A 12,211-nucleotide genomic window follows, 5' to 3' on the forward strand; every position below is an offset into this window, starting at 1 on the left:
AGGTCAAGTGTTCTACTTTGCATTTAATGTTGATGGTGTGGGCAGAGTCCTTTCAATGCCCCCTACTGGCTAGTACTGATTTTATGTATAGATTCAAAGCAGTTCTGAGCTTCAAGCCTGTTTGGACAGTTTACAAGCCATCAGTGTAAACATTGTAGTGTTGCAGTACTTGATTTCTGCCACAGGAGTTTGCAGTGTGGTTATATTAACATCTAGTGACAGAAATAACATGTGTTCTCCATATATATATATATATAGGGAATTCTGTCAGGGGTTTTTAAAAAAAAGCACTTGGAGACACTGTCCTTTTCCAATCTTTGCTGTCTTGATCCGGCGACCACATCCATCTCTCCTTTGTGCCTTTGCCGTATTTGTCCTGATATCAGCTGGAGATCCCTTTGTTGCCTATCGTGCCGGGGAAGAACATTTCCGTTTCTGCCTTTTTATATTTGTGCTTTTAATTTTTCGAAAGTCAGGAGCATTTCCATGTTGTAAGTTTTTGAACTTATTAACTCGTGCTGAATGGTGAAACACGTCTTTGCCGCAGGCAGTACTTGCCTTGCCCTGGCTTTTTTGAGTTCTGAACAGGTCCTGCGGCTCCAGGATTTAAGATATGTATCTGTGTCAAATGTTGTGAATCCTTCCCAGTGACTAATGCACACAACACCTGGCTTTGCCGTCTTCCATCATCACAAAGCGTGAAGCCTGCTCCAAAATTAGTACAAGAGCTCATGAAAAGCAATACTGTGCTGCAAGAATATCCAAAGTTGATTCCTCCAAGCACCAAGAGATGTCGATTTCTGGTCAGATAGAGAATTCAGTTTAGACAGGTAACATTATCAGTTTTCCAGGAAGGGCTCACTGGCCAAGTAGCATTCCACACCTATAGTTGGGGAAAAGAAAGTTTAAAAAATGTATTCCTGGGATGTGGGTGATGCTGGCAAGGCTGCATTTCTTGTCTATCTCCAGTTTCCTTGAGAAGGTAGTGGTGTGCTGCTTTCTTGACCCTCTGAAGTCCATGCAGTGATGGTGCTCCCCATATGGATTTTGGTAAGGAATTCCAGGATTTTGACCCAGTGACAATGAAAGAAAGGTGATATATGTCTAGGTCAGGATGGTGTGTGACTTGGAGGTGATGGTGTTCCCATGATATTCCTGCTCTTGTCCTTCTCAATCGTAGAGGTTGCAGGTAAGGGAGGTGCTGTCAAAGTAACCTTGGTGAGCTGCTACAGTGCGTCCTGTAGCTAGTGCATACTGCAGCTGGTGCTGGTGGAGCGGATGGATATTGATTCCATTGGCGGGGGCACCAATCAAGTGAACCACTCTGTCCTGGATAGTGTTGAGCTCCTTGAGTGTTGCAACTGCACCCATTGGGGCGAGTGGAGTCACATTCCTGACTCGAGCCTTGTAGACAATGGAGAGGCTCTGATGGGAGGTGAGCCATTTGTCACGGAGTACCCAGCCTCTGCCCTGCTCTCATCGTCACGATGTTGATGGGGCTGGTCTTGTTCTGCTTCTGGTCAGTGGTGACCCTAAGATGTCGATGGTGGGCGACCCTGCAATGGTGGTGCTGTTGAAGGTCAAGCGGCGATGCTTGGGCTTTCTCTTGTTCAAGATGGTCAATCCAGCACGTGGCTTAAATGTTACCTGCCATTTGTCAGCCAAAGGTTAGCTGTTATCCAAGTCCTGCTGTAGCTTCATTATAAGATGAGTTTTGAATGGAATAAGCTGTAAACAGCCAGACTCCTGACGTTCTGATGCAGGGTAGGTCATTGATGAAGCAGCTGAAGATGTTTAGGCAAAGGGGACTTTCCTGAGAAACTCCTACAGTGATGCTCTGGGGTTGTGATGGCTGACCGTCAGCAACCACAACCATCTTCCTTTGTAAAAAGTCACACAACACCAGGTTATAGTCCAACAGCTTTATTTGAAATCACAAGCTTTCGGAGCGCTGCTCCTTCTTCAGGTGATGTAATGTTTCCCTGACTGACCTGTTTGGACACCATTCACACCTTTGACTGCTGTGATTATCTCTCTGCCGAGGTGTGATAAATGGCAGTTAGAAAAGTTACCTGTAAACATCTGACATGATTCTCTGACTATATAAGCTGTGTCTTTATGCATTTCTCCACTTCACCTGAAGAAGGAGCAGCGCTCCGAAAGCTTGTGATTTCAAATAAAGCTGTTGGACTATAACCTGGTGTTGTGTGACTTTTTACATTTGTCCACCCCAGTCCCACTCCGGCATCTCCACACCATCTTCCTTTGTGTTAGGTGTGGCTTCAGCCACTGGAGGGTGTCTCCTTTGACCCCCATTAATAATAATCAACTTTATTGGGCCTTCTTCACCAGAGAGGAGGTATTGAGGGACCAGGAGAGGTCTTCCGTGATGTGGACTCCGAGGAACTTAAAGCTGTCCACCCTTTCCACCACAGCCCCATGGATGTGGATGGGGGTGTGACTTCTGCCTTTAGACTTCCTGAAGTCCACAATGATTTCTTTGGTTTTCTTGATGTTAAGGGCCAGGTTGTTATCGGCGCACCACTTCACGAGATGGTCCCATACTCATTTGAATGCTGCTTTAATGTGGCGGGCAGCTACTCTCACTTCTCTTCTGCCAGTCATCTTGTGTGCCGGTGTGGATCAGGTCTGTGGTGAGGTCTGGAGCTATGTGGTTCTGGTGGAACACAAGTTGAGCATAGGTGAGTAGGTGTTGCTTGTTGATGGGGTAGAGTTTGATAGGGCAGTAATTGGCTGGGTTAAATTTCTCCTTTTGCTGTGGATAGCACAGTAATCATCCACATTGTCAACACTTGGCTAGGAGCAGCCAGCTCTGGTGCACAGATCTTCAGCATTTGAGGCCCAACTTGGCTCTGGCACCAATCTACGTTGAACCAACACTTGAGACTCAGCAGGAAGAAACAATGCAGTCTTATTGACCCCAACACGCTCCCTTTGACACATCTAGCTGATCTATAATAGAATCCTTACCCTATGTGTGTCACTGGGCCTCCTTTCACAGCTTTCACTAAAAGAAGTAGACTCTGATGCAGCTATAATAGGTGATAATCCCACCTCCCTCCTGGCACTGCTTCCAACACCAGTTGGGATCAGAGAGACTTCAGTATTGCCCTCTAAATTTGCACTGCTCTGACCCAGTCATCTGAAGCCAATAGTTTTTGATTTTGAAGTTGATTGCCCATTTTCTCAGAGGAAATGGGGAATATGGAGGAGAAGTTCACCCATTTGGGGCTCCAGACAAGGAGCGCTGGGTCACAGAATTTCTTTGCTGCTGACAGTATGTTTCCTTGATGCGAAGTAGCAAATTGCCTACTAATTAGAAATCCAATTCGCTGAGCTTGTTGCCTCTAGTAAGGATTCTGTTCTAGATCAGGTATATGTGTCTGTAGATCAGGCCTTTACAGATTTTCAGTTGTCACCACCAATGTAACACCTCTGTTCAAAAGGGAATAAACCAGGTAACTATAGACCAGTCAGTTCAACATTGATAGTGGCTAAGTTGCTTGAGGCTATAATACAAAATAAAATCACTACTCACCTAGAAAGGCGTGGGTTAATTAAGGACAGTCAGCATAGATTTGTAAAAGGCACATTGGCCTAGAAATTCAGTGGCGCCCCGTTTGGGTCGCCAGGGCGCTAAAAGTAGCGCCCCGGAAGTAGTCGCGGCCGCCTGCCGGAAATTGACTTTGTGCGCCCCAGAGGGAAGCGTGGCGCTACTGGAGGCGCCCCACATCCCTCTTGGGGCGCTGCAACTCAATATCGCTGCGCAACGTGCCGCAGCGCCACACACTGCGGCACGGCGCGCTGCGGTACTGCAGGCCTTCCTCCCCTTCTTAAAGGGGAGGGGCCTGCTGCAGCGCGATCAAAAATCGCGAGTGTCGGCAAAAGAGCCCGGCACCAAGGAGAAGTGCCGGGCTCTTGGAACACAGCTGGCACTCCGCGGGGGGGGGGGGCGGCGGCTCAGGAGGCCGGGGACGGCGGTGCGGAGAGGTGCTGGCAGGCGGCCAGCAAAAAAAATGGCCGCCCCGCACCTCAGTGCCTCTACCGCCGCAGGTAGGCCCCCCTGCACCGGTCGCAAATAGCGACCGGCGTTAAAGCAGGGGGCGCAACTAAATTTCGCGATCGGGGCGGTAGCGGGGCGCTGCGCACACTGATGACGTCATCGGTAGCGGCGCAGCGCTAACGGCTAGCGCCGCCATTAGCGTACCGCTAAATTTAGCGGGAGGCATGGCCAGTGGCGTCCAACCCACTAAGTGCCCTCTTAGGGCGCTAATGGGTGGTGCAGCCCACTGAATTTCTAGGCCATTGTGTCTGACCAATTTAATGGAGTCCTTGGAGGAAATCATGGAGTGTAGTGATAAAGGAAATGTAGGGGGGGTTGTGTATATGGATTTTCGAAGGGCATTTGATAAAGGGCCATGTGGAAGACTTGTTGATAAAATGAATGTTCGTGGTATTAAAGAGGCTGTGGCAGCATGGATCAGAAGTTAGTTGAGCAGAGAGTTCTGGTTAATAGGTTTTTTTTGAAGGAGGCGGATGTAAACAGTGATGTCCACCAGTGATCAGTGTTGGGACCATTGCTCTTCCAGTATATAGAAATGATCTGGACTTGGGTATAGGGGGCACAGTGTCAACATTTGCAGATGACACAAGAGTAGGGAGTGTGGTGAACTGTGAAGAGGGTAGTCGGTGACCTCAGGAGGACATGAACAGGTTAGTAGATTGGGCAGGTAGATGTCAGATGAAATGTAGCGTGGAGAAATGTGAGGTGATATATTTTGGGTGGAAGAATAAGGAGGAGAAATATACACTAAATGGTCAAACTTTAAAGGGAAAAAGGAGCAGAGAGACTTGGGGGTTCGGCTACATAAATCGTTAAAAGTGGAGGACAAGTCAATAAATCTCTTCAATGTTGTGCATAGGTTGCTCGCAAGCATGTGTACTTCCAGACAGGAATCGGAGGATCTTGCAGGTAGTATCGACAGGAGGCATAAATTATTAGTACAGATTACTGCCACTTGGCTTCACTTTTGCAGCCAAAGTCTTTACCAGATAGCTGTCACTGGAGGTTTTTTTTTTGCCAAAGCAGTAGGTCTATCTTTACCTGGATAACTGTCTGGTACAAATAAGTTCATATACATCAACCAAGGGGATGGTTAAGCAGGCCCTGACCATCTTGGAAACAATCAGTTACGTGTTGAATCAGAAGTCGCCTAGTTGTGGTGGAACAGTCTTAAAAAAATAGTGTCGCTCAATAATTAGAATTCTCTTTACCCCCGTGGGATGAAGAAGTTCCTGTTTGGATGTGTAGGTTTGTAGCGGTTCGTGTAGATCGCCACTAAATAAGAGAGTTTGACTTCGACGAACTATAAATAAGTTGTTTATTTACAGGAACAGGCTAATTACAGCAGGTAAGATAGCGGGTAAGATGGCTGACTGTAGGAGGACCGTGGTGTAGGTCTTGTCCCAGCGGGGACTCCACGAGGACTGAGTTCGCAGTCCTGTGGGGAGCGTGATGACGTCATCGCGTTTGTGTTGTGGCGTCATCACGTTCGCGTTTCCCGCGCTTAGGGCGTCACGTGATGCGCGTTGTTGCGTCGCTGGCCTTTGAGGCCGAAGACGCTAGGCTGGGCTGTGCCGGCGCACGCACATCACGTTGTACGTGACGTGACGTCAGCGCACTAGGGCGCGTCTTAAAGGGGCAATGGCCCCAACAGGTAAGTTAAAAGGGCAACGGCCCCAAAAGGTAAGTTAAACATACAGTAAGGTAAGTTAAAGGGAATTATGTGTCTCAATGTAAGGGACAACCAGTGGTACCGTCACAGGTTGAACTTAATTGAAACAATGAGGAAGACTCTCCTCACAGTGGGTAATTCAACATTCTTCCTCATCCAATCGCCATGTATATGGACTTCACATACATGTACATAACAGCTGACTTAATTCTTACAAGCTTTTAAAATTAAAATCTGGTGCATGCTGCTTCCCTATTTCAGTTACCCTTTTAATTTAAGGAACCTTTAGATTGCTACCCTATATTCAAAATACACAGGAAGTTGTGACTTATACACCAGAGAATGTAGTGTTTGCCAACAATGGTAAATGGTATGGTCAGTCTCGGAGGAAATTCATACATCTAAGTTGGCCACATGTACAGTCTTACAGCTCATCAAGATGATGCATTCTGTAGAATACAGCAGTTGGGTTGTTATACAATTGCATTTTTCAAAAATGGTTGTATTAATGACTGTTATAATGAATAGTTTTTTTTTTACTTTGACTATCTTAGTATTGCAAACCAACTCAGTGGGGTTACACAGTGGAGCACTAGTACATAGGGCTATATTCAGTGGAGCGGCACCAGTTTGATTTAGCCCCACTGCACTGAGTTCCCAATCTCAGCCAAAGTGCTGTCGGGGTGTCAAATGGAGGCCCTATAGGGAAGGGGAAAATCCGAATGAGCGTCATTACAGGGCCATGCCACTCTGTCGAGCAGCTGGCTGAAGAGCGCCATTGGCAAAGACCTGAGAGCAGCTTGTCTGCTTACCCTCTTGACACCAAGATGAGCATGGCCCAGAAAGATTAAGGGGGGCTGGGGAGAGAGAAAAAGCAATTTATGTCCTCATTAAAAAGGGAAAAACAAATGTTGGTTTGACAAATCTTAGAATTGCTGTAGAATGTCTATCTAACGCTTTTGTCTGCAATGATGCTGATGACATTAACCCTGTGTTTCTTTTTTCCAATCCTTTCTCTGTGTTGTTGGCTTTCTTAGCCCTTGCCATCTCTGCAGCCCTCTGCACAGCCTATCCAGTATTCTGCGACCTCTTGCCCCCAAGTTCTCCTGCCAGTCTCGCCTCCCCAGCAGTACACTATGGTACATGTTATCAGTTCTGTATGTTTAGATCTGCCTGTGTATGTCAATAGTTTTGCATGCTTGTCTGTGCTACCCTCAAGTCTTTTACAGAAGTAGTATTAAGGTTGGATATATAAAGGATACCATTGGATCACAAGGGAGTACTTGAGGAATATATAACGGCTCTTGGCATCTACTCCCAGTGCCAAACAGAAGCACGGGGGTGTAGGAATATTGGAGCTTGCCCAGGGAAGCGTGATTTTCAATGTTCATGCTCTTATTGTTTTCGATGGGAAACGAGAAGTACCCATGCAAACTGCCTCTACAGCTGAAATCAGTTCCTGCCCTCAACACGGGGGGAAAGTTTACACCTGAAAATTCAAATACCATCTACCCATACAAAATGTCTAACAGGATGTATTTACCAGCTGAGATACACTATTAATATGTGTTGCAGAAGGACCTTGCTGTGCTTCTTTCACCCCTCCTCCCTCCTCCTGCCCTCTGCCCCAAAACTGCATCCCCATTAATAATCTGCCATTCAAGTGATTGACATTATAAACTTCACATAAATAAGATCATTGGATAAACAACAATCTCCACTACTGAAATGAGTAATTCTGACCTCCTGCTTCACAGATGTGCTCAGATAGCAGTGTCCCACTGGAGAAATGCACTGTCCACTGTGGTACTGAGCCACACAGACAAGGGAGGTCCCAGGCTCAGTTCCTGCTCTGAGCTAAGTTAGCGGTGGCGGTGCTCGAAATAGCTTCAACGTCCCTAAGTTGGAAGGGGAACAATCAGCCAGGTTTCTTGCCCTGGATCACTATCCAGTGACTCCTGCTGGAAAGTGTGTGGATAGGATTGGATGTAACTGCTGCCCCACCCTCACCCCCACTCTGTCAATTGGCCTTCCAACATGCACAAAGATAGCCACTTGGGTGAGGTCCGGGACTGTAACTTAACATGAGTCAGCTTCCTCATAAGAGAGATAAGGGGAGGGTTTTATTCTTTGAAGTCATTAACCCTGTAGTTTTGCATGCTTGTCTTCTGTGGTGATTTTTCATCATTTCTGTTTTAAACAGTAATGGACGGTATTTTTCAGAACCTCAAAAAGTCATCAATCAAATTGTTACTCAAATGCATAAAACTTGCATTTTCAGAATAAAGTCGCATGCAAAATGTTAAGCAGACTAAGTGATTCGAGCAAACAAAAGGGCTTATCATTGTGGGGGAAATGTGTAACCGTCCTGTGAAGCCCTGTCGATCGATTTAACATATAGCATGCACAAAATTGACAAGTGAAAGTTCAGAAGTTACACTTCCCTGGGGATTGACATGTTGATCAGTAATAGGACTGGCATATGCTGCTCGGAAGGAAAACACTATCTATACACTCTGCATTATTGGCACATCCCAAATTAGAACTTGCAGCAATGTTTCAAACTGAATTGCTGTGCTAGTGCCCTGAATTCAGTAAATAGCAATCAGGTGACCCACATAAAGTGGCTGGGTGATGGCAGTGTCGTTTGTTTAACGTGGTCTCATTCAGTCACTGAAGTGCTTATCAGATTGTTGGATGAGTAAAAGTAAACCTGACAAACCCCTCGCAGGAGTGAGATCATTACATAGGTTATTTTTACTTTTGAAGACAAACCCAAATATAAAAGGTAGGCATGGTGAAACTGGTTTAGACATTGGCCTTTCACCTTTACAACCTGGGTGGGGTTCAAATCCAGCCCAGATTGATGGGATAAAAGTATCCTCTGTTTGGTTGTAAAGGTCCTACGTGAAGTGAGTTTGGGCAACCTCGATCCTGCCTACACAACCAAACTGTCCCTAATTTGGTACTAAAATGCTATCTTACTCTGGCACAAGGATGGTTGTTGTGAAAAATAGAAAGTAGTGCAGTAGGAGGTGCTCTTCTGAAGTTGGTACTGAGGTGCAGAGTAAAGGGAGCTTTACTCTGTGTCTAGCTGTGCTGCACCTCACCTGGGAGTGCTTGGTGCTGACACTGGGTGTCGTCCGCAGCACTAACATTGCTCACCTTGATAGGTACAAAGAAGAGGAAACTAATGATGAATTTACCATGCCAGTGTGCAAGGTCATATATAGTCTGTACTATGAGCCCCGCCATATTCTGGTCATTTGTTTAACTCTAGATAATTTCTCAAGGGGTACTGTTAATTGCAAAAAGGGCACACAAAGAATTCTTGTAAAGTATCTTTGGGAGTTGGGTCTTCAAGCATAATGTAATTGTGCGGGAATGAGTCTTATGTGAAATGGGTTTTGGCAGTCTTTTTCCAGTTTCCACAACACAAATTGTCCCTGATTGGCACTAATCTTGCTCCCAGAGACCATAATGTGCCTGGTGTGGGAATAGAATATATTACACTCGGGTAGTAGGGAGTGCTGTTCTGAGGTTGGAGCTGAGGGATATTGTTGGAGCAAAGTTGAGGGAGGTTTCCTCTGCATCTAACCATATTAAAGTGAACATGGTCTACTCCCCATTATGAACAGCCCTCACCTTGGTAAACAAAGAAAAAGTTTATGAAAAAGTGTGCAACACTGTGTATTCCAATGAGAATACTTAATAGTAGTTTACAGACAGGGAGGATCTAGTGCTGCAGTCAACCTCTGCGCCAGAGCGTGCCGCTGCATCACTTGCTGTTAACGGGCATGTCATAAAGAGTGCAGCGCTAACTTACATTTGATGCAACCACTCATCAACTTTGGCAGCACTAGCTGTGGTATTGCGTTCAACCCCCGACTCTGCACATGGGAGGGGTGCGTCCTAAGAACCGTCCTGTGGCAGTGATGGTTTTTTGGGGTTGGCATACCACAATGTTGGGACTGATACTGACATAATGACTGTAGTAATTATCTATGTAACTTACTGTACAAAAAGTTGAGCACAACTGCATCCCCTCAAGGCCAGATTCAGAAGCATGAATCAAAGTTCTTGTAACAGTATAATAGTGTATTTAACAGAAATAAGGTGTTCAGTGGTACTTAAAACAGAATGAGTGAAGCACACTGACATCCATGAACAAAACTAACTCCAAAACTGAATTATGAAAATTGGTAATCGTATGGCTGTAACGCAATTCTGATTCAGTGATTCTCTGTAGTCCCTTCTCTGCATTATGTATCCTTTAGTAGAATTTTTACAGGCTGTGACACTGTTCATTCTCAGAAAATAAAAGTAATTCTCTTGGGGGATATCGCAATCCCATCCTCAGCCAAAGTGCACTTCCAGCAGGGCTCACTAGACTAGGAGCAGGAATTGTGGCCGGTGTTTCTCTTCCCAACTCCGACGTACTGAGGTATATTGTAGCCACACTATCTCCACTCCGGCTCTGATAACTAACTTGGCATAGACAAGGGAAGAAACCTGGCACCTACCTGCTCTGCATGATTTATCGCTGCCTGTTAAAGTCAGCCTCTTAAAAGAAATGTTCCTTCATTCCACATGCTCCACGCACTAGGCGTATAGTCTAACCTGCTAGGATCTGGGGAAACCACGCGCTGAGCATGCATTTGAAAATGTTGTCATGGCATTGCAGATAGGTGGTGCTGGAGGTGGTCTCCTATTCCTGCATCATATAAGGACCCAGGACCTGCTCCATTGCACCAATTCACTTCTGCCCAGTTAAAGGTTCTCTGCTCGTTGATTTGGACCATCAAAGATTGGGGTAAAGTCTCCACTCCAGTCTCTCTCTGGGGTTAGGTTTGATTAGACAAACGTTAAGAGAAACAAATATTTATGTTCTCATGCTGGCCAGGATCTTAATGCGCACTTAATGGATTCAGATGACATTCCTCTGTCCAGTATGTAATGGACATGCCAGCCTGTTCATTTTAATAGGCTAGCTCCTGCGATAAAATAACAAACCATGTTATAACAAATATGTTGAGCATTGGTTCATTAATATTGACAACAGTAATTTCTACACTATGTAATTCAAGTAAAGCAAAGCAGGCACACACAGACAAAAAGACTTTGGCCTAGAAATTCGGTATAGCTGCGTTTGGGGCGCTAGTCCTGGCGATGCGCAAAGTTTAGCGCCAGACGCAATTTATCGCCACCTAGCGCGATATTGGGTTGCAGCGCCCCTAAAGGTGATTGCGGCGCTAAATCAGGCGCTGCACGCTACTCTTAAGGCGCTAACCCGGCGGCGCAACCCAATTTCGCGGCGGCGGGGCGCAGCGAAGGTGCTGTCAATAATCACTTTCCCTGAGACACACTGGCGCCGGCCAGCTCTTAAAGGGGCAGGTCAATTGGCATCACCAGACCCACTCACTGTCTTGTTGGCCTTCAAAGCGGTGGGAGCCTACCTGTGGCGCACCAGCCTAGCAAGACATGGAAAGGGTGAGGCAGAGGGCGGAACGACTCACTGATGGGGCATTGGATGCTTTGGTTGGCGCACTGGAATCAAGGCCAAGGAAGATGGTCGGAATGTGATTTATGTTTTGGACAGTCTCCCGGGTGTGAGAGGCAGTTATGTGTCAGTGTATTAGTTTTGCATTCTGTTGCCATAGCTTTCTCATGTTTGAAGGAACCACATTTTGTGTAATGAAACACTTTCTTCATTTACAATGGCCATGCCTTCTATTTACATGCATCTTGCCCTTCACAGGCTTGGGGGTATCAGACCGGTTCCATTCCTGTTCTTGGAATGGTAGCAAGCATTCCGTGAGAGGGGCCTAGAAGCTACTTCTGATCAGCCTCTGACGCGCAGCCTGAGAAGAGCCGCTCGCGTAGAAGTTCAGGCCAGCAGGCATCTTCTCAGCCACCGACAGAGATGTCCTGCACCTTATCTGAGGCTGCAGATCTGGCTGAAGCAGCTGGCACAGCTCAGTCACCACCTCCTTTCTAAATCGCAGCCTTCTGACAGACTGCTCCTCCGGCATGTTCATGTAGGAAAACTGCTGTCGGAAAACCCTGCCAGCGTAAGGTCTGCTGTGGCGACGTCTGTTGGCCCTCCTCCGTCTGGCCATGCCCGCCCCCCCTCTCCCAGCGTCTCAGTGCCCTTTCCAGATGATTCAGCAGCAGGACGTTCCCCTCCAATGCAGCCCCCATAATAAGTGCCCACAGGAAGGTTCCCCGTTGTCAAGGCTCACCAACAGCAAGGTGATGGTCAGAAGGCTGAAGATCATCTGCCTGCGCTGGCTCAGTGGTCAAATGGCTCTCAGTGTGCAGCTCAGCAACTCTTTGTAGCTCTCGAGGAAGTTGTGCTCCAAAAATGGCTGCTGCTTTAAAACCACACCAGTCCCCTTTAAATAACGCTCCTCCAGCCCGAGAGCGACTTGGTAAGGTCCAGGTAAGCTGTCACT

General features: G+C 46.6%; 1 protein-coding gene across 14 annotated transcripts in view; it reads left to right on the forward strand.

Annotated features, from left to right (window-relative positions):
- The window catches only part of r3hdm2 (R3H domain containing 2), a 269,089-nt gene that overhangs the window by 203,417 nt on the left and 53,461 nt on the right, over nt 1-12,211 (forward strand). For 10 of the 14 annotated variants that reach the window (XR_015074450.1, XR_015074449.1, XM_085972623.1 and 7 more), the window contains one exon: nt 6,794-6,895. The exons of the other annotated variants lie outside the window; for them this stretch is intronic. Coding sequence is in view for 8 of the 10 variants with exons in the window: in XM_085972623.1 (XP_085828749.1) it covers nt 6,794-6,895 (102 nt within the window). In the remaining 2 variants the exon portion in view is untranslated. The remainder of the gene's footprint in view (nt 1-6,793; nt 6,896-12,211) is intronic. 14 annotated transcript variants of the gene reach the window in all.

Source organism: Somniosus microcephalus, chromosome 33 (assembly GCF_052327205.1).
Source record: "Somniosus microcephalus isolate GS21.2 chromosome 33, FLI_Smic_1.0, whole genome shotgun sequence".
Classification (NCBI taxonomy): domain Eukaryota; kingdom Metazoa; phylum Chordata; class Chondrichthyes; order Squaliformes; family Somniosidae; genus Somniosus; species Somniosus microcephalus.